At 35.1% G+C, this 27,368-nt stretch overlaps 1 protein-coding gene across 3 annotated transcripts in view; it reads left to right on the forward strand.

The window, feature by feature from the left end:
- LOC106881213 (16 kDa calcium-binding protein) overlaps nucleotides 1–27,368 on the forward strand; it is a 70,474-nt gene that overhangs the window by 38,019 nt on the left and 5,087 nt on the right. For 2 of the 3 annotated variants that reach the window (XM_052967265.2, XM_089351028.1), the window contains exons 2-3: nucleotides 21,441–21,636; nucleotides 25,863–25,957. In XM_052967265.2, coding sequence (XP_052823225.1) covers nucleotides 21,441–21,636; nucleotides 25,863–25,957 — 291 coding nt within the window. Of the gene's footprint in view, nucleotides 1–16,417; nucleotides 16,453–21,440; nucleotides 21,637–25,862; nucleotides 25,958–27,368 lie in introns of those variants that run through there. The other variant, XM_014931519.3, reaches the window with a different exon arrangement.

The following is a 27,368-nucleotide window of genomic DNA, read 5'->3' on the forward strand; positions in this document are numbered from 1 at the left end:
ACCTTGTTTAGCTGGTGGTGTTCGGGATGGGCAAATTTGCAGTTTCGTCCCTTTTCCCCGTGCCAGCAGGTACCATTTAGGTAGAATTTACAGATCTGTTTCTTTTTCTTTTTATCTGTGTGACGTGTTTGGGCTTGAAGCCTGTTTGTGTTTACCGTCTTCTTGTCTGTTTTCCTGTCTTTGTCGTTTGTGGTGCAGCGTTGGCTGTATTCACCATGGTCATTGCATCCCTCATCAGTGGCTACAGCACTGGTGGCATCTGTCTTGTCTTGGTGATCCGTTTGGTCCTCCTGAGCCTGAGCACAGTGTGCAGGGTCTTCACTGTCCATTTTTGTGTCCGTGTCTCTCATAATGCCTTCTAGGAGGTCAAGGTGCGGTTTCACGAGCTCGTAGGAGCGAATGAGCTCCAGTTTCTTTCGATCAATTTGAGCCATTGACCTGTGGAAATTGTACCTATCCAGGCTTTCGGCTATTAGATCATTTGCTGGTGATCCTTTGGCCAGGTTCCATGCGTGTACAAGAAGGCGAACTTCCTCCAGCTGCCAGTTTCGGCGCATCTTCATCTTCTTGTTGGCCTCAATTTGGCGCTGTACAAAGTCTCGTCCTCTGGTATCCATAGTGCACGATATTTGAGAGAGAGAGAGAGGTTATCTTAAAGTATATAGAGATAGTACTAGAAAGAAAGAAGAGTATATAGAAATAGTACTAGAAAGAAAGAAGAGTATATAGAAATAGTACTAGAAAGAAAGAAGAGTATAAAGAGGGGAGGGACAAGGGAGAATACGAAGTAGAGCGAGTAGAGAGTGCGTAGAGTACGAGATAGATAGATAGATAGATAGAGAGAGAGAGAGAGAAGATAACTCAAGAGAGAAACAAACAAAACGAGGCAAGACAAAATGAAAATGAAAAGAATAATGAAAATATATACATATATATATATACATACATACATATATATATATATATATATATATATATATATATATATATATATATATATATATGCATATATATATATGTATGTACGTATATATGAGGGAGAGAAGATAACTCGAGAGAGAGAGAGAAACAAACAAGACAAAATGAAAATGAGAAGAAAAACGAAAAATGAAAAACGAGAAATATATATATATATATATATATATATATATATATATATATATATATATATATATATATATATATATATATATATATATATATATATATATATAGATATATATATCACGGAAAACAGAGAGAGAGGGTGAGAAACATAGAAACTAAGAGAGAAAAGTGAGGGAGAGAAGTTGAGATAAGAGTAGAATAGAGATTTTGATTAAGAGTGTTAAAACGAGGTGACTATAAGGGAAATTGAGTGAAAACTTTTAATACTTTAAATAAACTAAGAAGAACGATTTTATCGTAAATAAATTTTATCGTAAATAAACAAAAACTATTCTGTGAGAGAAATTACAGTATGTTAACAAACAAGTGTGAGATAGATTATTTTTAGAAAGAAATATAGAATATATAATAAAACTTAGTATGTAAATAAACTAAGAAGAAACGATTTTATCGTAAGTAAATTTTATCGTAAATAAACAAAAACAAAACTATTCTATTCTGTGAGAGAAATTACAGTATGTTAACAAACAAGTGAAATAAATTATTTTGTAATTTTTTTTTTTTTTTGGAAATAAAATAGAATATTGAATAGAACTTAGAAATAAAGAATAAAACTTAGCTCAGATTTCTATCTTTACGATCTCTCACCACGTGCGTGGATTCCCTCGAAGATGGTTGTTCGCTTTGGTTCACTCACATTAATGTGCGTTGTATATATACTATTTACTTTCATTTTCAACCGTTAGAGAATTGGACGCTGCCGGATAGTGGGTTGGACAACACATACCAATCAATGTGTGAGAGCGTACATGCATACATAAATACACATACACAAACACACACATATTCAAATGAATCAAGTCATAACCTTATCCATCTATTGTTTTCATAATCGGTCATAATGTCTGACGTTTAAGATGATTCCCATGCTTTCCCTGATGAGAAGGTTACAATTTTAATATCAAAGATCCCTATGGATCACACAGGTTGTAATCCTTTGAAACATATGTAGGAATAAAGTATGCAATTATAACATGCGTTTTCTCCAATCCTTAAATTCTTATATATATATATATATATATATATATATATACACAAACACACATATATATATATATATATATTCAAGAGGAATGAAGATAAGGAACAATTCTTTACAAAAATGAAGATATTAGGATAGGCAATAATGACAACACAAATCTCTTGGCGGGACCACCCCAATCACCAAGAAAAACAAATGGAGAAGAAACAGAAACTGACACACACCAAGAAAAACCTTCAAAGCCCCAAGACTGGAACAAACTTCTAAACCAATGCAAACATGCTTATTGGAAAAGCATTCGTTGTAAGAACATAGCCAACATATACCATAACTGGCGGGACAAGAAGAACCCAATACTCCCTAGAAAATTCCTTATCAAAGAAATAAGGGGTGAAACACTGTAAGAAACAACAATACGTGCAAATCTAGCTCTATGCCGACTGGAAACGGAAATTTCCCTGACATAAGCACGAAGTTTATGTCAGGAAGATGAGATTAAAACAAATGATGCCATCATAATGGCTGAAATAACAGAGAGGAATAATAACCAAAACAAAGAAAAACTACACCAATTATGGAAAGAGGATACTAAACGAAAACAGGAAAGATCCAGAATTATGTGGACCAACAGGAATGGTTCTTAACTATGAAAGGAACTATGGGGAAAAATCCATTAGGAAAATAAAACCACCAAAACAAATGAAAAGATACAACAAACCAAAATCACAAACATATTTGACTCCCAGATATCCACATAAACCCTACCAAACACAAATCAAAAACCCGCTCCTTACACTACCAAAATTCAGAAAAAATTGTATTACACATGTATAAGGGATGACCACTAGGTGGACATCCAATATGCTAGAAAGAGGTCATCAACGACCCAACCACAAAGAAAAATAATGTTCTCCAGAAAAATTTCGCAAAACGCCAGAACAGGACAAAATGAGAAATATACAGAATAAAGAATTATCTATGGACTACTGCAGTTTCAAACATTAACGTTTTACTTACGTAACATCCGTGTTCTCATATATATATGCATGTATATATATATGTGTGTATATATATATATATATATATATATATATATATATATATATATATATACTTAAGACTTTGTGATCTGAACATAACCGCTTCTGACACAGAGAATCGGGAGCCCTTTTGGTCATTCTATTTTCCTTGCTGGAAGGGTTCCTAACCCATGGGCAAAGAGGGGTTAGATGATGGGTGTGGTGTTTTCAAAGGGCTGGCATGTGTAACCTGATCACCTCTGCCAATCACCGTCGCGACACTGATTCTCCCCAAATTTGACGTCGATGTTACTTAGTTTGGTTTGAAATAAAGAACTTGATTAGCTTAATCCTGGGCAAAGCCAGGCTATACTGCTAGTATCTTTATATATATGTATATGTGTGTGTATATATATAAGTATATATATATATGTATATATACGTATGTATATATATATATATATATATATATATATATATATATATATATATATATGTATGTATATATATATATATATATATATATACGTATGTATATATATATATATATATATATATATATATATATATATATATATATATATATATATATATATATATATATATATATATATATATGTATGTATGTATGTATATATGTATGTATATATATATATATATATATATATATATATATATATATATATATATATATATATATATGTGTGTGTGTATATATGTGTATATATGTGTATATATATATATATGTGTTAACAACAAACAAGATAAGGACAAATACCCGTCAAATGTAAATAATGTTCATAATTCCTCATGTCTTGAATATAGAACTGTAAGATTTGTGCAGTCTCAGAGTATTGCGAGGTACTGATCACAAAATTGGTTAGGTTCAAGTTTAGGGTCCGTAAGAAGATTCATAGTGCAGGTGTATGAGTACCAAAGAAATTTGATGTAGAGCAGCTAAAACAACCACAAATTTTGTAGTTGTTTGAGAAGAGATGCAGAAATGTTCATTTTCAAGGTTTATGGCAAGCTTTCTGTAATGGAATATATAAAATTGGATCAGAGGTGTTAGGTTTTAAGAGGAGACAACACCGAGACTGGTTTGATTCCAATGATACAGTGATAAATGAGCTTTTAGCAACAAAGAGGTTCACTCATGAAAAGCTTCTTGACCCAAACGTTAAGAACAAAGTGCAACTAGGAAAGTTGTATAAGTCTCAGAAAGCAGACTTGCAAAAAGAACTCAGGAAGCTTAAAAACACTTGGTGGAGAAATTTGTCTGAAGAAGTACAGGCAGCTTATGATCGGAAAGACATTAAAAGTTTCTATAGTTTATTGCAGCAAGCTTTTGGACTGCAGTTTTTATCATCATATGTTCCCTTGAAGTCGAAAGATGGAAATAAGGTTATTAAAGATCCTGGAATAATGAATAGATGGAGAGAATACTTTGCAGATCTTTTCCACAATCTGTCTGTAGTGAACATAGACATCATAAACAACACTCCACAGAGATAGTGCAACACATGGATGATACACCTTCCATTGAAGAAGTAAATCTGGCATTATGTAAACTGAGATTGGGTAAAGCTCCTGGATTGGATGGTATTCCAGTTGAAATTCTGAAAACAGGTGGGGATCATATTTCATCTGAAATTCATAATCTGGTAACTTGAGTTTGAAATGAATCTTCTGTGCCACAAGAATGGATAAATGGCATTCTAATCTTTGTATACAAGGGTAAGGGCCCGAAAGCAGTGTGTGGTAACTCTAGAGGGATAACTGGCACATAGCAGGAAGATACTTTCAAGGATCATGTTAGATCGTCTTGTTAAGAATGTATGTCCACATGTGATTCCTGAAGAACAGTGTGGTTTCAGACCTGAGTGAGGAACAATGGACATATTTTCTGTGAGACAGGTTCAAGAGAAATGCTTAGAGGAACAAATGCCACTATACCAAGTCTTCATAAATTTAACTAAGGCATTTACACAAAACAATTCACAGTGCCTCCCTGTTTACCGTGTCAAACTTGATTGTCCAACACATTTTGTGAGCATTTTTAAAGAACAACACAGAAATATGAAAGCTGAGGTAGTCTTTAATGGTGGGCTATCTCATCAATTTTCAGTGGACAACGGTATCAAACAGGGAATACTTATACGAGTATTCCTGCCCCTACACTTTATTCCATTTATTTTGCTGCATTACTTTGGCATGCTTTCAAGGATTGCAACAGGGGAATTGGAATCAGATTTCAGTCATCTGGTCATATTTTTAATTTGACCCGGTTTAACTGCAAAGCAAAGACTTTCAAAATACTTCTCCCACATACATTATTTACTGGAGATATGTTATCCTATCAATCAGATGACGGTTTACTTAAAACCTTAATTCTTTATACTCTTCCTCACATTGTACTCCTTGTACTTTTGAAATTTGATGTTAAGAAAAGTGGTACACCAACTAATATTGTTTTTATATAAAAATGTTTGCTATGACATATGTACTCAGGACTCACATGGATAAATATTGATGGACTTTATGGCATTGCATGTGTACATTTAAATTTATATATATATATATATATATATATATATATATATATATATATATATATATATATATATATATTTGTGTGTATGTGTGTACACATCTCCATCTGGCATATTTTTAATGTTTGTACCCATGGATAGATAAGTTGATATTGACATATTCAATTTTCCTTTCTATTCATCTCACACTACCAAAAAAAAAAACTTTGAAAAGCAATTATTTCCCTACCAAACGTGAGAGGAGTGTAGATTTGCAACTCTGGTCTTTCTGACCCCTTCCCCACCTCCTTTTTCTACAAAGCTAGTCGTTTCCAATGGATTTGAAGGTCATATTCGTCGATAACACAGGAAAAAAAGTTGTAAAGAAAACCCTAGGAGGTGGAAAAGTCTTAGATCTCCGACTGCACCCCGTTTTCCAGGGAAAAGTCCTTTGCAACATGCTTGGGGGTCATAATTGATTGCACAAGGAGCAATGAAAAAAGCGAGGATCTCTAAATACACCACAAACGACTTTGTGGTGGGGAGAAGGGAACCCTTGGACATCCCTCTGCCCTTGGAGTATTCTTCACAATTTTTTAAAATATGAAATTAATATACATGTCATATGCATGTTCTTTTTCTCACTTGCTCACTTGCATTTTTGTGCCCAGCATGTAGATATGAGTTCTAATGTATCTGCAATCTTGACTAAATTATTTTTATAATCATACACATACATAAACACATGAATCCAGTTGTGTACACACACACACACGCACACTGCAGATGCTCTTAAATATGAAAATCAATTACAAAATATTAAAAAATGAATATTTATTCTAGGAACTGTTGTAGGATTAACTGGAGCAAAATGTAAAACTGTGGCACAGTTTCAATTAAGATCTCATTCACTAAAAACAACAGGTCAAGTTAAAAGATCAATATTTTTTATGCAAACACCAATGAAATGGTAGAAGCGTCAGCACACCAGATTTAATGATTTTCACTTTGAGTTCTAATCTAACCAAAATCGACATAGCTTTTTTCCCCATGTACTCTTATGGTAGTTGTTTTCCCAACTTCATATCTGATCACATGTAAATCGTGGATTTATCATGCATGCAAATCCCATTTCAGCCAATCAGAACTTATTGTTCATGCGATAAGTTTTAGAATTTTCTTTCAATGAAGGCCTTATAAGAGAGACCTTTAGTATGAAAAGCCAGGAATTGGGACCCCATTCATTACAGTATCCCAGTGAATTCCTCTCTCTTAGTTGTTTCCATAGCTTCATACTCAAATCAGCATGATTTTTCCTAATAGTTGTTTTCAGAGATTGATGAAGAGTCAATGCGGCCACTCTTAATTGCAGTGATATTAAAAAAAAAATCAGCTTAATCAATTATCTGTTGATTTCCAGCATCTGCAAACATGTTGTACATATAAGATTGACTCTGTATTTTCATGAAGCCTTGTAAAAAATATTTATACAACTGACACCAAATCTTTGTCCATAACCAATGCTACTCTATCATAAAATAAGTATTAGTAAAATGCTGGAATTGACATAATATAATTCCATCCAGCAATTGACATTATGCATAAATTTTAAAAAGTCTGCTGCTCGTAATAAAGTGAAACAGCAACAGTGTTCCAGTTTTCAATTAAAGCAATTAACATTACTAGAGAGAACAACCCAATCTCTGTTAGTTTACCATGAGGCTAAGAAATGTCAGTCCAAATTTGTGAGTAGATCGAGTATTAAAAAAATTTCTTTGTTAGTGCAAATCCTACACAAAACATAATGTTTTGGGAATAAAATGATCTTCAGTATTTTGCAACGTCTTGTACAGCAAGAATGGAGGTCTGTAAACATAGAACTGACTCAATCATTAGTTTTCAGCATGCCCAAACGAATCATAGACATCTTGAAAAATAGGGGTCACCACTTCAAATACTGAGAGGAAGATGAATGACTGTGTATCACACATTATTATTGTTCATATGGTTCAAGTGTGTTATTATTCGTTAATATGCTCATATACGCTCAAACAAATCATCTTTTTGCCTTAGATAGGCATATTTATATATTTTTGGTCCAAAATAATGCTTTTGCCAAAATCATTGGCCACAACTGTACTTCACCTCATAGAAGTTGTGGATAAGCCTTGTAACGGTTAAATACATTCTTTCAAATCAATTTATTGATTTGAATAAATTGGGAATAAAAATGGGAATAAATAATATTGGAAGCCAGAGCATCTGAAAGTGATGAATAGAAGTATGCATGGCTGACAAGGAATAGGATCTCCACTGCAGAATAAAGAGCTGTTGCAACAGCTCAAAGATGCAACTGGATTATGATCCAGCAGTTCATTATGCAGATGACCCTACAGTTTCCATTGGTGTGATGACAACTGAGTGCATACACTGTGAAGCAAGGAAGTGGCCTGGATTTACACTTGCACTGTGCTGCAGTGGTGGAAAGGTTAAACTCCTTGCAATCCCCCAACCTCCAGAGCCATTGAAGAAACTAATGTCATCAACTGACTAAGATTCCAAGCACTTCCAAATCAAAATTAAACAATACAACACTGCACTACAGATGACATCATTTGGAGCAACAAGAGATTTAACTGAACCAGGATTCATGCAAACTTTCAAGATTCACAGTCTAATTTATCATCGGATTGGTTCTCTACTACCTCTGTCAAATGAATCACCAAAATCGGCCTTTCATTGTTTATAATCTGCACCTGTTTTTTGGTTACGAAATAAGCTACACAAAATGTGTTTTTGAATTACATGTATTTACTTTATATATATATATATATATGAGTTGAAAGTTTTCTTTTAACATTTCAATTAACATCTATGTTCTATGCTGGCATGGGTTGGAGAGTTATTAATGTAGAAAGTTGGTATCTCAGCTACTAACAGTTGAGACTTGTGTAATCTAGATGACATTTTAAAATTTCATTATTCTCTTTAGCCCAGGCAAGCTGGGTATTTCTGCTAGTGTGTGTGTATATATATGTATATATATATATATATATATATATATCATCATCATCATCATCATCATCATCATCATCATCATCATCGTTTAACGTCCACTTTCCATGCTAGCATGGGTTGGGTGACTTGACTGAGGACTGGTGAACCAGATGGCTACACCAGGCTCCAATCTGATTTGGCAGAGTTTTTATAGTTGGATGCCCTTCCTAACGCCAACCGCTCCGAGAGTGTAGTGGGTGCTTTTACATGCCACCAGCACGAAGGCCAGTCAGGCGGTACTGGCAACAATCACATTCAAAACGGTATAGTTTACGTGCCAGCTGCACAGGAGCCAGTCCAGCGGCACTGGCAACGATCTCGCTGGAATGTCTTTTCACGTACCACCGGCACAAGTACTAGGAATGTGAAGCTGCAGCACAGGTGCCAGGAAGGTGATGCTGGTAATGATCACGCTCGAATGACCTTTCACATGCCACTGGCACAAGTGCCAGGAAGGCAACGCTGGTAACGATCACGCTCGAATGGTGGCGCCCTCACGATTTCGCTTTTGCTTGCCCCAACAGGTCTTCGCAAGCAGAGTTTAGTGTCCAATGAAGGAAAGGTACGCATAAGTGGGCTGGCTACATCCCTGGTAGAGGCCTTGGATTTTGGTCTCACTTGGCTTGCCAGGTCTTCTCACGCACAGCATATTTCCAAAGGTCTCGGTCACTAGTCATTGCCTCGGTGTGGCCTAATGTTCAGAGGTTGTATTTCACCACCTCATCCCAGGTCTTCCTGGGCCTGCCTCTTCCACAGGTTCCCTCAACCACTAGGGTGCGGCACTTTTTCACACAGCTATCCTCATCCATTCTCATCACATGACCATACCAGTGCAATCGTCTCTCTTGCACACCACAACTGATGCTTCTTAGGTTCAACTTTTCTCTCAAGGTACTTACACTATTTCGAGTATGCACACTGACATTACACATCCATCAGGGCATACTGGCTTCATTCCTTTCGAGCTTACGCATGTCCTCAGGAGTCATGGCCCATGTTTCACTGCTATGTAGCATGGCTGTTCGTACACATGCGTCATACAGTCTGCCTTTTACTCTGAGAGAAAGACCCTTTGTCACCAGCAGAGGTAAGAGCTCTCTGAACTTTGGCCAGTCTATTCTTATTCTAGCAGCTACACATTCAGTGCACCCTCCCCCACTACTAACTTGGTCACCTAGATAGCGGAAGCTATCAACTACATCTAGTTTTTCTCTCTGGAATGTGGCAGAAGTTGTTTTCTGCACATTTACAGTGTTTATTGCTCCTGAACATCTGCCACATACAAAAACTAACTTCCTAGTTAACCTTCCTTTGATATTGCTGCAAATATATATATATATATATATATATATATATATATATATATATATTATACACACACACACACACATATACAAAATATCATAAACAAGATAATCTGAAAATAATTTCAAATGTTACTATGCAAGAAAGAAGTACTGTCCTCTTGTTCTGCAAGGGAAGATCAATAATAGATTAATTAATTCTAATGAAAAATAATTCATTTTGATTACATGGGTTTAAAGCACGCTGTACATCTTTTTTTTTTTTTTTTTGCATGGGAGATTATAAATAGTAGTGAGTGAACACATAACAGTCAGTTGGTGTTGGGCAGTTGATACAGCAGTCTAAGGGAGTTTGTACAGGATTCGTTAACTGGTTTTTGAGTGCATTGAAGTAATATTAATTTCATTTTGTGAAGTTTCATACAGAAGTGTTACACGTGTTATGCCTTGAAGCAATTGTATTCTCATTTTGTGAAGTGAAGTTTTGTGCAGAAGAATTTTAAGTTTATAAATAGTGATATTGGAAACTGCAAGCAAAAAATGCCCCTGAAAAATAGGCCTTCATTTGGAAATAAGTCTCATGTAGCTAGGACAATGCAGCTACAAAGGGAGAATGAAAGTGAAAAGCAGCAACAAGAAAGACTCTAAAAACAACAAAAAAGAACAGTGGAATATAGGCAAAATGAATCAGAAGAACTAAGATCAAAAAGACTTGATGATGATAGGACAATGAAAGCAACTATTTGTCAACAGGAATCAACTGTATGATAATCAACAGCAAATGGAGAGAAACAGAACAGCTCAAAATCGGCATGAAGAGACAGAAGCTCAAACAGCTCAAAGGTTATGTGAACAGAGCAAGAACAGATTTATGATTTAAAAACCTTGTCAAGTGGAACTTTTGCTGCTTTTAGTTACAATCCACATAAAGACTATACTTCGGAACCTTTAGTCCAAAATATCCTTGAACAAGATCTGTCAAAACTCTGGTGCTAAAAATGGAAAGGTGAGTCCCCTGGATTGTGCTGTTCAAATGGAAAGATCAAGTTGAAACTATTATCTGAACCACCAGAACCCTTGAGGGAACTGTCGATTGGCACAACTACTGAATCAAGACATTTTTTTCAAAATATGCAGAAGTACAATAATGCATTCCAAATGACATCATTTGGTGCAAATGTCATCCATGATGGTGGCTTTATGCTCACTTTCAAGACCCAAGGGCAAGTGTACCATAGAATCGGACCACTTCAGCCACTTTCAGAAGAACCAAAATATCTACAATTGTATTTCATTGGTGATATAAAAACTGAAGCACAGACAAGATATGAAAAGAATAAAGAAACAAATCATATTACAACTACAAAATATTACATACAAGAAACAGCTATACTAGAAGTTTCAAATATGCCCTAGAACACGCACCTGTAGAAGAACTCAAAGTAGTGTTAAATGCTGACAAGACCATCAGGAGAGCATTCACACCACTATAATGCACCTGAATATAATGAAGTTGTCATTATAATATTTGGATAAAAGTATGGTAAGCATGACTTCATCCTTCATGGGAGAGATAACCAATTACAGAGAATACATGAAACACATTACTCTTATAATGCTCTCCAATACCCTTTAATTTCTGTGATTGGGGGAAATGGATACCATTTTAAAATCCCTCAAAATGATGATAATGATAATACTAGAAAGACAGTCTTATGTATGAATTTTTACTTCAACCATTTTATGGTTCATCAAGATAATTCCAATTCACTCCACCAAATGCAAAAGTTGACGCAGGAAGATTAGCATATAAGATCCCTATAAGATCCCACCAGAAAGAATTAAGATCTGAGTCCTACATTCATTTACATGATGGCATCAATAACAAAAGTGCTGCTGAAGACATTGGGAAGTTGTGCATCATTCCATCCACCTTTACTGGTATCCTCAGATATATGCATGCAAGAATACAGGATGCCATGACATATATTAGAAACTTTGGTAGACCAGACCTATTCATAATTTTCACATTTAATCCAGTGGAAAGAGATTCAAAATGAATTGCTTCCAGATCAAACACATGTAAATAGACACAACCTCACTGCTAGAACCTTCCAACAGAAAGTGGTGAAAATGATGGATGTCATCACAAAAGAAAATATCTTTGGACCAGTCAGATGAATGGCAGAAATGTGGATTACCTCATGCACACATTGTTATTTGGTTGCATGAAAAATTTCACTCTGACCAAATTGACAAAATAATATCTGCAGAGCTGCCTGATCCCTCGAAAGACAGAGCATTGTATGAAATAGTGAAGATTCAAATGGTACATGACTCATGTGGAACTCTTAACAAGACCATGTATGCAAGACAATAGATGCACAAAGAAATATCCATGACGTTTTTTGAAAGATACTCAACTTGGAGATGATGATTCTCCATTCTGCAGAAGAAAACCTGAAGATGGAGGTTTCCAAGCAAAATTTGGACAATTTCAAATTGACAATAGGTAGATTATTCCATATTGCCCAATGTTACACAAAATATTTAATGCTCATATCAATGTTGAATTTTGTAACTCAGTGCAATCTATTAAATATGTCTGCAAATATGTTAACAAAGGATCTGATGCTCCAATGTTTGTTCTACAAAGACGGGATATACAAGATGAAGCCAGTATATATCAAGGCAGATACATCAGCAACAATGTAGCATTTTGGAGAATATTTGGATTTCCAATACATGAACGTTATCCACCAATTCAACAGTTGGCTGTTCATCTGAAAAATGTACAACTTGTCTATTTCACAGCTGCAACTGCTGCTCAGCAATCATTGGTTCTTAAAGAAACTACTCTAACAGCTTATTTCAAACTTTGCCATGATGCTCCATTTGCAAGGACAATGTATTATTACCAGCTACCATCTTACTACACATGTGATAATAAGCAATGGAATAGGTGATAAAGGGGTGCTCCTGTTGAAAATCAGATATTGGATTTGATAGTGCTCTTGGAAGTGTTTATACAGACACCCTAATCAATATGAATTCTTCTTCTAAGAACTGTTAATAATACTACCTGTCAAATCTATTATGAAGCTTGCCTTCACTTTGGAATACTTGAAGATGACTCTCAATGGGACAAGGCACTTTCTGAGGTTTCCATATCACATATTGCAAATAGTCTTCGCTTCCTGTTTATTATTACGTTACAATGATGAGATGTACAATAGTGCATTGATCAACATAGAAGACACTCTTGGCTATTGGAGAAGTGCTCCAGAATTATGGACTTCTTAAAGTTACTCATGGCAATGAAAACAGACTAACATCTGAAATGCTCAGAGAAACAAATCACAACATTGATAATTTGGCAAATTATGTGAAAGTAAATGACAAAGAGAAGCATATGAAGCAGTTGTTGACAACATTAGGCATGAGAAGGGTGGAATATTCTAGAGATGCACCAGGAGAAACTGGAAAGACACTTTTTATAAAACTAATTTTGGCAAATGTTAGATAGCAAAGAAAAATTGCTATTGCAGTTGCATCATCAGGTATTGCAGCAACCCTTCTTCCTGGAGGCTATACAGCCCATTTGATTTTCAAACATCCATTGGATATGTGGTCTAATGAAAGTCCTGCATGCAATAACAGCAAGAATTCAGGAATAGCTGAACTTCTCAGAAGATGCCAATTGATAATATGGGATGAATGGATAATGGCACATAAGAGAGCCTTTGAAGTTGTTGACAGGTCATTGTAAGATATTCAAAATAATGATGCTTCAGTTGTTCTATCTGGTGATTTAAGACACTCTTCTAGTTATTCCAAAGGGAACAAAAGCTAATGAAATTCGTGCATACTTTAAATGATCACAATTCTAGCACTGCATAAAAGTACTGAAGCTTGAAACAAATATGTGAGCATATCTCCATGGTGATAGATTATCTGAGCAGTTTGCTCAAGACTTATTAATTCTAGGAGGAGTACCTGTAGACAATGAAGGTACAATAAACCCATCATCTATTTGCACAATGTTGTCCACTCCACATTGCTTTCCCATGGTAGAGTCAATTCTACAGCAAAGTCTTTTTTTCAGATCTTGCTCTTAAGTCAGGGCATTGCTTAATTATTGCAACATGGCTTGGAACACAAGCACCTTCTCAAACTCCACTTACTACTTCCAGTGTTTAGCACCATTCAGAAGTTTGAGTTTTGGCTTTTTTATTACTCCATATCTCATTTTTTTCACATCTACTTTATGGAAACTAAGGACTGCACTTTAGTATCAGTTCTGCCTACATTGACAATGTTGCAAAGGTATTTTAATGTATCAGTAAAGATATTCAGAACGAGGATGTTGTATACCACTTGTAGCCTACACACTGATAAAAACTGACTAGGGATAGATACACACCATAAACTGATATTTATCACAAATTGAGTGAACCCAACAATGTTCTACGATTGCTTTCTTTGTTCATCTCCTTAACTTTCTAGCCCCATCACTTTCGTTACATGTTCTTCAGTTTGATAAGTTTGTCTGCTCATGTTATCTTGTCCTCCTAACTTTTGTTATTCAGGTGGGATAGTCTTTAATTCCAAATCTCTCAGTCCAACTTGTTTGCATGTATATTCTGCACAGATCCTATAACTCCATATCCAATTTAGAATCTGTCACCTCAACAGCACACCTCCTTCGTTTCATTACTGTTATCACTGTTGACTGGATTGTATGAATAACAGTATCCTCACAATCCTGTCAACAAGTTTTTACTTCTTTAAACTCCTTTTAAAACTGTTTATAGCAGCTGGAGTTTTGTGGGCCATGGTGGTAGTGGTGTATGTGTGGTAATATAATTTAAAAGCAAATTTCTGTTCAACTAAATAACATACAGGAACAGCTGCAAGCATGCCATTAATTTTTCGTAATTTTGATGTTCCACTTTACAGATGCTAATGTGATTTTGGGTAAACAGAACAGCTGTGTGCTATATCCTTCCATTTTTAGTAGAAGTAGTACAAAATATTGATTTGCTATGAAGTCCGAGAAGTGTATGATTGTCATATAACTACATCTATAAATATCAAAGAAAATTAGTTGCACGTTTCAAGTGAAATAACTTCAACCAGATATCGAAATGAGATCATTTGTATTTAGGTGAAAACATTAATTAGCATAATGCTCTTTAGAGTTTTTTCAACACACACACACACATACATTATGACTGACTCAATAAGACAGACAATCATCAAGAATCTGGTGATTTGTATTCCTTCACCAAGATTGTTTATTCTTCATTTTCCCAGGTGTACAAGTATATAGGTAGCTAAGGGCTGAATAGTTCAAGAATACATGTAGTGAGAAGACTGCATAATTCATGAGTGCTTTCTGTGCTAGGCTCAACTCCACCAACTCCACTCTCTCTTTCTTTCTCTCTCAGAGAAAGGGAGATGTTATTTCTGCTACAGAGACTTAGTTTGGATACATTCCATCATTTCGTTCTACTTTGGGATTTTTTACAGTCTGATGGATTCTCATGCACGCTGTTACAATTTGAAAAACTCCTTATATGAATATTTCATATTTGTTGTAGAAAGCCAAGTCCAATCAATTGTGGCAATAAGAAAAGGCCCATAGAAATCCCTGGAGAACCTGTTGACATGCCTTAGGGAAGAACGTCATACAATGCATTCGATTTTACTTTATAAAATACGAACATGGCTGTACTTGTTCCAGTTTGTTGAAAATAGTTACCTAGTTGGGAACTTCAATGGTTTTAAAACATTGCAAGTATGACATGAGGGGTAAGAGTGGAAGAAAAGTGTAAAATAGAAATCTTGAACAATTTGTATGCGTGCATGTGTGCATGTGCATGTTTCTATTAAGGCATTATTTATGTTTTATGTTAGTAAACCTGTCAGACAAATGAATCCACCATGTAGTCTCCATTTTCCCTCTCATCCTCTTTCCTCTATTTCTCCTCTCACCATCTCCAGCCACTCACTTTTCTTTCTCTATCCATGTTTTTCAATAAATATATGCATATATGTGTGCGTGGCATATGTCTGTATGAATGTATATATTTATGAACATGTACACAACACACCCACACTATAGCTACTCTAGGCTACCTTTCCACTTCTCATTCCTTTCCCATGTCCCATTCCATACCAGTAACTCTCGGTTATTAATTGAAAAACAGTAGACAATGGTTGTGAGGCAGATAAATATAACAGACTCTAACCACGCCTCCTATGTAGTGGTGGGAGGAATACCTGACTCCTCCTCTCCATCTTTTCCTCCTATACATTATCTATAAAAGGATCTCTTTTAGCTGATTAGGCCTTACTTCAGTTCGCAGATTGATTTGTCAAAACCTCCGGTAAAGTGCTTTTCATTTCCATTATCATTTTAGAGTTCAAACTGCAGCATTGTTATACAGTACTTGTATTAAGTTTTTATCCTTTTTCTATTTAGATATTTTCTCTTCATCTTTTTTCTTATGAAATTATTTGTAGTTATTACTTTGAGGGGAAGTCTACATGGTTCTTTGATATGCCAGAATTAATAGCCAAATATACCTTGAATCCACCAACACCTTTCTGTCTTAAAAAAAATGGCACATTGTATGAAGAAGTCTTAGATACACTGTCAGAAAAACAGACTGGATTGTCATGGCTGAACTGTGCCATTGATCATAGATTAACTCTTGGTCAGAGAAAATACTGGATGATTTTAGTCATCTTGCCAGTTTCATTTCTTGTTATAGAATGTTGTAATACCCTTAGGAAGGGTAACACATGACAATTGTTTTACCCATCCCCATATCTCCCTTACATATTGCCATATGTTGTCTAAAATTATTTACAGCAGTACACTACTAATCTTTCTCTTACTTTTTCCACTTAGTTTCTATCTCTAGCTTAATTAGAAAAGTAAAACTGTCCAATATCTTTCTGAATGGATACTTATTTGGAAAAGGCAACAGGCAGCTACTACAGTGTTCTTCCTTACATGCTATAACAGTTATATGCTACAGCAAGCTAAAAAGATCAAAACTGAAAAAGGAAGAAAAGCATTGAGTTTTATAAAAATGTTTTAGTTTTATTGGTGGGACAGCACAAATATATATATACACATACAACATATGCCTCAACGATGAAGCCTCTACATGGCCATTTGTCTGGCTTAGGAACAGCAGCCAAATCTAACTCAAATCACACCATACCATCTTAAAGGGAGAACAATATAGTCTCTGTATAAAATGACAGATTGGTTCTGACTGTACTGGCTTTGATCATAGGTCTTCCCAAACAAAGCTGAACTGGAACTAAACAACCACAAAGATCATGTAGGAAGTAATACAACCATTAATCCACCTCATCTTCAATATATTATTTATATTTTGGTCAACTCCTGATAGATGAAAAGTAAAATTGTCTCTCACAGCAATAGAACTTAAATGAATGGAACAAAATTCAAAGTTGTATGACATTTCAGCCCAATGTTCAACACTTTAGTCATCCTTAATGAAAAATAACGATATTTATGCCAATATTTTATGAGATGATCCCAGATTGCAGGAAAGTGAAAAATTATAATTCAGTGTTATCCAGAAATAGGATAAATCAGCTGCTTATAATATTTATGAATAACTTTAATCATTAAAAATACAACTTATAGAAGTATATGAAAAATAACAAAAATTAGTCAATTAAATTCCCCAATAAGGAATATTTAAAGCAGCTCAAAACATTCACACCATTATTGCAGGTGATCATGAGGTCAAGGGGCTGGAACAGCCAAACAGTTTCATAACGTGATGCTGGAATATTTTTTTCTATTTGTATGGCTACTTTTAAAAATAAGGAAGTGAATATAGTTTCTTGGAGCAGATACATGTTTGGTAGCTGTTGTTTATCCCCAGGTCAGCCATGATAAGAACAAACAGGCTTGTGATTGAAGGCCATTCCAATGACGAGTACACCATCTTACCTTCTAGAATAGTGTATTCCAAGCAATATGTGGTTTGATTGGCTGCTATTTCTTGCTGGTTGAGTGACCATGTAGACTCCTCTCTCTCTCTCTCTCTCTCTCTCTCTCTCTCTCTCTCTCTCTCTCTCTCTCTTATTGGCTCACCCACGTCAGTTTTATGGGACAGTGTTTTAAATGTGCTATTCTTTTATTAGCTCTTAGTCACCAACAACCTTCCCATGTTAGTTGCGTCCAGTATTCTGAATTACTAAAATTTACATAAGGCCACACATAAAACAGCTATAGTAAAACTACAATAACAAACATTCAAGCAGACAGTCAAACCTCTAGCAACAATCCTCCACATACAATCCTCAGCCATGTCCATTCACCTCCCTCTTAATTCAGTTTTGGCACTATAGGAGTGGCTGTGTGGTAAGTAGCTTGCTTACCAACCACATGGTTCCGGGTTCAGTCCCACTGCGTGGCACCTTGGGCAAGTGTCTTCTACTATAGCCTCGGGCCGACCAAAGCCTTGTGAGTGGATTTGGTAGACGGAAACTGAAAGAAGCCTGTCGTATATATGTGTATATATGTATGTGTGTGTATATGTTTGCGTGTCTGTGTTTGTCCCCCCAACATCGCTTGACAACCGATTCTAGTGTGTTTACGTCCCCGTAACTTAGCGGTTCGGCAAAAGAGACGATAGAATAAGTACTAGGCTTACAAAGAATAAGTCCTGGGGTCGATTTGCTCGACTAAAGGTGGTGCTCCAGCATGGCCACAGTCAAATGACTGAAACAAGTAAAAGAGTAAAAGAGTAAAAGAATATCAAATGCCCATCCTATGTCCTCCCTCATGTCCTTTTCACTTATCCAGAATGCTGCTGTCTAAATTCAAGTTTTGGAATCAGCAATTTTGATGACAACTGACTGTGTCAACTGTTACCTTGTGTTTATGTTTTTCATGTGTGTATGTGTGTAAGGTGTATAATAGGAAGAGAAGACACAAATAGAAGAGAGACATAGAAAACAAACAAAGAGGTACATATACAAATGAATCCTATATTAATTCTAACATTTTCTGCAATAACCAAGGTTTATGATTTAAATATTGTATTTTAGTAGAGTAAAACATAATATTATAATCCTTTATATTATATCAAGTAGAATTAAAATCTTCATTTTTACAATCATACATTTGTTTTGAATATTTTGTTATGTTGGCTTAGTGAGGAGAGGAAATGCAGTGTCCATGATCTTTGTCAAGGCTTTCAAGACTATTGAATGAAACTTGTCCTCCAGCCATAGACGTGGCCTGAATGTTTCCAAAGGAATGGGCTCTGCTAAAGACACCTATGGGCCAAACAGTGGTGTTAAACCAGATCAAGATGGATTTTATGTAGCAGCATAAATGAAATTAAATAGTAATAACCAAGATTAGAAATGAACACACACTTTTAAGCTGAATATTGTTTGTTCTGATGCTTCTTATATGTACACAAGAGGAGTGGGAAAATAAAATTTTACAAAGATATTTGCCTCATTTATCATCAATATAGTGAAAATTGTTATTCATATTAAATCTGCATTAACTGTATTATATGTCAGGGGCTAACCACAATTCATATTGATTTCTTGTAGGTTTCTAAATTCCTAGACTTGGTATTGTTTTTTTCTTTACCCACAATGTTAAGCAGTAATAAATAGTTCAAACTGAAAATTAAGTAAATTAACTTCACCAAATTCTCCCTATCCCTTTTCAGTCTTATAGGGCTTAAGAAAGGGTATTCAGACTGACCAAAAAAAAAAAAAAACTCTGTTGGAGTTAATAATGAAATGTAGCACTCCTCTTTTATGTTTTCTTTTGATTTTGAATCTTCTGACTGGCTCCACTTGAAGACTTCACTCATCACTCATTTAGTGGAAAGCAAATTGGTTTGTTGGTGTTCCTCACTCTCCAAGCTATATCTACAAATGTAATTTGAGTCAAACACTGTAAGCTGATGAATTGCACATCTTTTTAATGTACTTCCATTGCATTCAACTTGTAATCTCTGACAGTCTGAAGTACACTACTTGATTTTACCTAGTCTTTTGTCAAAACACCTAATTTTCAAATCACTCATACACTTGTTTACTTCCTTGAACAAACTTGGGCATGAAAGGTAGTGGATTATAAGAAACTGCAGATCACCGGACCGAATGCCTTACAGTATTTACTTTCATTCCTCGATATTTTGGGTTCAAATTTCACATCTGTTAATTTTTGCCTATTCTTCTTCTGGGATCATAAAATATTTTTAAATGATTCTTTAAAAACTTTGTCAAGTGACACTCATTTTCAAAGAGGACATACTTGACCGTGTCTGCCATACTTGACTGACACTTATTTTATTAACTTTGGGGAGATTTGAACACTGATGCTTTGGTTCAACAATTTTACCATCCAACACTCTGTTCTTTCTCTTTCTGTCACTTAAAGTTGGTTATTTAAAGCAGACAGCTAGTCTGGAGGGTATTGATGATCTGCCAAAAATCCTCTTTCATGCACAATTTCCATTCAGGGTTAGAATTATCATTATAAACAAAACACACATTAGTTGGTGAGAAACTGTCAGATTGATCCTATCACAGTTCTTAATCTTTCTCTTTTTTCTCACTCTCTCCCTTTACCCCACTCTATTAAAGCTGGTGAGACGGTTTTACCAACATTACTTATACCAATAATTTCATATCATATTTAATGATGTATGACAAGTGAATAATCAGTAAAGTATCACCTGTGTTTGATAAAATATTATTAGCAATACACTGAGTTGTTGCTTTCAGGTTTTTATTGTCTACTACTGAAAACACTTTATATATTTTTTCAAGTTTGTGTTTATGCATGTGTTCATAAACATGACTATTTGGTTTCTTAATCATATACATCTTAACATCTTACCCTTTCCTCTCTTTTTGTTTCTCACTTTGCTTCTTTCTTTCTTCCCCATACACTTTCAACACCATCTCTTTTGTTCTCCTCCTCTCAATATATAATTCTATCTTCACACTCTTTCCATGTTTTTCTCTTATCCGTCCATGTTTTTTCTCTCATCAAGATATCATGTAACTAACTATCATTCTCATTGCTTGGTTGTTTCTTTCTTTCTTTCTTCACCTCCACACTTTCAATTCTACAACCAATACATTTCTAATTTTTCCAAACAAAAGCTCCTGCCTTTAGCTGTTAGAAATCATTTTTTTGTCATAACTCATAAACCTACTCAATTTGTAAAGTTTAATAACTGATCTTTGTCTGTGAACATAATTATTGTAGTTTTAGTTAAATGTTCTAGTCAATATCCCCCTCCCCTCCATTTTGATGTATACTTTAATTTTTCTTTTTCTCTAGGCTCTTGAGAAGGACACCTCTGACTAAACCTCACTTGATTAGTTCAGTAGTACCAAAGATGGCTAAACCCCCATCAGTTGATGTTTATCTTCAGGCAGAGTTTCAGTCTATGGACACTAACAAGCATGGTTTCTTAACTCCCATTGAGTTTTCAAACCTTATGGTGTATCTTGGTTGTAATAACAGACAGCTAGAGGTAATAAAATGTCTTACTATTTTCCTCTTTGTTTCTAATACAGAAATTAAGAACCACAGATGACCAGTTGAATGTTTCGGCAGTTCATATCCAAGCTGTGGTTCTGTGATGCCCCAATTGATAAAATATTTTTTCAATACTCCAGGGGATGATGTAATCAACTAGTCCCTCCCCATAAATTTTTAGGCCTTGTGGCTTTAGTTGAGATTATAATTATTATTTTTCAGTAGTCCTATTTTTATTAAATATATTTTTCTACATGGCCAAGCACAGTTCTGTGTGCCTTGGGTATGTACAGTGTTTTTGATTTTGCTTTTGCTGTTTGTTATTGTAAGCACTCTATGTAATGTGCATATTGCCTTGTATTACTATTTTCTGTTGTACATTTTTCTAAAGCTTGGAGTTTCTATTATGCATGTCAGCTGCTTTGGGAGAGATAAAAAAAGAAAAACATGCAATCATTATAAGGATTGCCTCTATTTACAGCCTCCACATTCAGTTTTGTTCTATTTCCAGATTTTTGTATTTGAATAATTACTCCATTTCTTTGAGAGAGAAACTATTTGTTGGGACTGAGACATTGATTACGAGATAGTTCTTTTCCTGATGTTTCCTTAATAACAATATTTGATGCATTATCTTTGATTTTTCTCTCTGTATATATTGACATATCCCAGAGTACAATCACTTTGTCATTCTCAGAGACCCTTTCTGGTGTATGCTTATACAAACTCTTTTCTATTAGTATTTCATAACGATATTATGGCTAATATTGAGCAGCTACAGATGATCTCTACATTCTAATGTAATTCTGCTTCATTATGTACTTTTGGTGTTTTCCGGTGAGAAGCTTTGATCCTGTGCCACTATCAAGAAACCTTCAGGGCTTTAAACCGTGTGCTTCTGTCAGTGTTGCAATTTTGCCTTGCCTACTTTCAACTTTTTGGACTTTTCCAGATTTTGACTATGTAAGAGTTTTTCTGGCCACCACCATTTCATGGCATTCTATGGTTCCATTTTTAGCTATTACAGTTTCTGTTGTTTCTCCTTTTTTCTTAAGTCGCTGATTTTGTATTTGTTGATTTCTTTGAGGACAGAAAGGTATCGAGCTGGCAGAATTGTTAGCATGCTAGATGAAATGCTTAGTGGTATTTCACCTGTCACTACATTCTGAGTTCAAATTCCACTGAGGTTGACTTTACCTTTCATTCATTCGAGGTTGATAAATTAAGTACCAGTTGAGTACTGGGAGTTGATGTAATTGACAATCTCCCTCTCCCAAATTTCAGGCCTTGTGCCTATAATAGAAAGGATTTACTTGAGGACAGAAAAGAATTTTTTTTTCATTCCTGCTTTAAAGCTTTTTGTATAAAATTTCATTATTCTTTACTTGATATTTGTGTCATCATCATTGCCATAGTTTAATGTCCGCCTTCCATGCTAGCATGGGTGGGACAGTTTTACAAGAGCCTGCACCAGACTTCTGTGACTGTTTTGACAGGATTTTTAAAGGTGGATGCTCTTCCTAACACCAACCACTCAGCAGAGTGGATTTAGTGCTTTTTACATGGCACAAGCACAGGCAAGGTCAGTTTTGCCAAGGTTTTTACAGCTGAATGCCCTTCTGAACACCAACCACTTTACAGTGTGGTCTGGGTGCTTTTAAGTGGCACCTGCACTGTCACAGTCACCAAGTACTTGCAAGACAAGAAAAAAAAAATTTCAAGAGGAGAGGAGGCATTGGAGGAGGTGATCTTGTGTTGGATGATGAAAAGGTCATAGTGAGACAGATTCAGGTGTCTTGCTATAGAGGAAATACAAAGTTACCCAGCCAGAGAGAGAAAGATCAGGAATGAAGACAGGAAGAGGTGTACTACCCCAAAGGAAATACATGGTTACCAAGTGCAGGAGAAGAAGAGAGAGTGGGAGACAGCAGGATAGATTGTAGCAAAATGCTGGGCATACTCACAAGGAACAGGGATCAGAATATGAATGTGATGGTTGAGTAAAGGAAGAGAGAGATATAGATGGTGGCAAGTGCAGGGCATACCCTTGACGTTCAAATGCCATAATATAAGTGGCAGGATATTGTGAAGCGGGTGTAATTAAAGAATGTGAGTAAGTGATGAAAGACCTAGTCTTACATTTCTGAATCTGTCCTAGAAAGAACACACCACCTAAGAAAGGCTCCTGTAAGCTTCCAAAAATATCAGTCACCATCAGAAAAAGAGTTTCCTTTACTGGACACTACTGAAGAAGTAAGGAAGAGCTGGTCAGTGATACCCAACTTGGACTCCTCTACATGTTCATAATCATGTTGTGTGTTGGTTGGCCTGTGAAAACATACTTTGATCAGTTAACAGTTGTTGTCAATAGGAACTATTAAATGCCTTGGAGATACGTGGAGAATCATCATGCAAATCTAATCAAGCTTGACTGATGATAATAGTAAATATTTTTTTAATGCTTTTCTATTTTCTGTTCAGTTTTACTAGTTTGCTTTGCATCCAGTTGAGAATATAACTAACTTATTAGAGCAGCTAAAGCATTGATACATTGTTTTTCATTTAGCTGTTTTATGTATTAATCTAATACATTTATAATAATGCTTCTTAATATTTTCTCTCAGTTGTGTACATTGTACACTGTCAAGTTCATTCATTCCTAAGTATTTGTAAACCTTTGGTTAGTCTATATTGTTCTGAATCTTTCTATCCTTAAGGTTGTCTTGGCACATTTTTCTAATCTGAATTGCATATAAATTTCCATGGCAAATTCATGTACTAACTGCTCCTCGGAGTGGTTGGCGTTAGGAAGGGCATCCAGCTGTAGAAACTCTGCCAAATCAGATTGGAGCCTGATGTAGCCTTTGGGCTCCACCAGTCCTCAGTCAAATCGTCCAACCCATGCTAGAATGGAGAGCGGATGTTAAACGATGATGATGATGATGATGAAGTTCTTGGTAAAAGCATTTTGGGTTGGAATCAAACTGTTTTTGTTCAAAGAATTGCCATTTTTCATATTATAATTCTTTGTAATTAAGTGAAGCTGCATTGTTTCAAGCATTCTTTTATTCAATGTTACATTTCTGTAGTATTTGTCTTTCTTTTGTTTCAGTTTTGTTGCATCACTTTCTTATTGATTTTGCCAAAGACTGAGAAATCTTTTCTATTTTCTATCTTTTAATGTATATATGTTTCTCATGTTTTGGTTCTGATATTCCTGTTTCTGTAGTTCTGTACTTTCTTTCATAACAAATGGCTATTGCATGTGTTATTTCATCTAAACTAATGAAGTTAATTTTTTAGCTTCCTTTAAGTCTGTGATGGTTAAGTTTGTATTCATTATTTACTGAATTTTATCTTCTGAAGGGATTTTTTTTTTTTAACCGATATGAAGGTCTTCTGCTTCTTGTAATTTTTTAATTATTCCCAGCTTTAGACTATCATGGATTATCATTGAAACTTTCTATTCTAAAATTTAGGCTTTGTCCTGTTTGGTTATTACTTCATTAACATGTTCTGTATGTGTTATATCTAGTTTTGCAGCCAGCATTCTCAAAACTTTTATTTTGTTCTTTGTGTTCATCATCATTCCAGGCAATAACTAGGTTGATGCAATCAACCCCTCCCACTAAAATTGCGGGCCTTGTGCTGAAATTTGAAACTATTATTATCTGGGTAGAGGATTGTTAGAATTGATAGAGCTTTGGGAAAAATGCCTTTTGACATTTCTTCTGATTCATGTACTTTGGCAAAATTAATCTCATTGAGATTTGAACTTTCTTTTAAGGTCAATAAAATAATGTACCGGTCTAAGAACTGGGATTGATGATACTAAGCTTCTTGCCTCAAAATTGCAGGCCTTGTGCTTAAAAATAGAAACTGTTATTGATATTTTGCCTTTTACCCTATCTGAGTTGATAAAATAGGTACCAGTCAAGTGCTGGACTTATTGTAATCAACTACCTCCCTTTCACAAAATTTCAAGCCTTGTGACTATAGTAGAAAAGATTATTATCTGGCCTGTGGGTTGGTATAATCAGAAGTGCGATAGACAAAATATTTTGCAGCATTTAGTTGTGAAATCCTTACGTTCATCCTTCCAGAATTGATAGGATAAGTGCCAGTTGAATATTAGAGTGGATCAAATTCTCTATATCCCACCACTCATAATTGAGGCCACATGTTTAAATAAGAAATTTTTACTATTATTTTCTGTTGTAGAAACTTATGGAAGATGTTGATCCTGATAAGGATGCAAAAATTCAAGAAAGGGATTTCATCATTTACATGCACAAATATCCTGAACTGATTGAGAAGTATGTCACTTTTCTTTTTATAATAATCATCATTTTAATGTTCACTTATCCATGCTTCCACAAGTTGGACAAAGTTTATTGAGGCAAATTTTTTTACCTTCCTGTCTGCATTTCTTGCCTCTCTCCAAACTAGGTAATAGTTCCCTATGGTCAGACACATTTTTGCATAATATTGGAAATGGACGACACTGCTTAGATGACAGTGACCCTCATTTACAATGATCATGTGATGTCAAGACTAGATCATTCACACACACATTTGACTGGCTTCTTTCAATTTCTGTCTACCAAATTCACTCACAAAGCTTTGGCTAGCCCAAAGCTATAGTAGAAAGACTCTTGCCCAAAGTGTCACATGGTGGGACTGAACCCAAAATCATGTGGTTGGGAAGCAAATTTAATCACCCAGCCATGCCTGCAACTATACCACACACCTATTTTAAAATATATCTATACATATGCAATAAAATGTATGTCCATCTGTAATGAATTATAAGGTATCTGTTGTGTGTGGGGGGGGGGGATATATAGCTGTCATAAAATAATATACCTCAGAAAAAATTTCATTTATCAAAATAATAATCATTAGAATCTTTATATTTTTGCTAACAAGAAACAAGTTTGTTTATTCTGGTAGTAAAAAATTCTCTAGTCCAAGAGACAATGACTTATTCAAAGGTATCACAGTGCAAAAGAAGCACAGATTAAGCATTACAACAGTGATGTTTTCTTTCTTTTTTTTTTTTTTTTGATATTTTAGTTTGTTGACTTTTTTGTTCTTCCAGTGAGGTGCAAATGTCACCATCTACTTCTGGAAGCTTTCAAGCTGTTCTGCCATCTTTGCTTATAGGCATAATCATAGTTAAATAGATTTTATTCCAAAGTAATAAGAATTACAATTATTTTTGCACCAACATAAACAAACCAGAAACTTAAATAGAATTGAGCATGTGTGCTGGGAAGTCTTTGATAATTTTTTTTCTTTTTAAAGAGGGTATATATTTCTAAACTTGTTCTGAACATTGATTTTCATGGATGATTTGCTGTAAAAATATAATACTACACATGAACATTCCTCTGCATAACTGCATAATGTATCAAAGGAAACAACACAAGATAAGCACCATGGCATATTGTTGCATCATACCAAAATTTCTTTTGAAATTTTGAAGAACTTTACCCACCACTCTCTCATAAAAACCCATGTCTCGACAAGCCATTGAGAAAATTTCTGTGGGCATTCAACTTGCTAGAAATAGTAGCCAAATCTTCCTCAAATTATTCTTTACTTTCTTGAAAACAAAACAAAAAAAGACACTTTAAATAATGTTATTCTAGGTTCACTGTTGGAAGGAAAAAACAGGATGTTCAGGGTTTGGAAGTCTTCAATCATTGATATTCTCTGTCAGGT

The sequence above is a fragment of the Octopus bimaculoides genome, chromosome 4 (genome assembly GCF_046866305.1).
Source record: "Octopus bimaculoides isolate indiv1 chromosome 4, ASM4686630v1, whole genome shotgun sequence".
Lineage (NCBI taxonomy): Eukaryota > Metazoa > Mollusca > Cephalopoda > Octopoda > Octopodidae > Octopus > Octopus bimaculoides.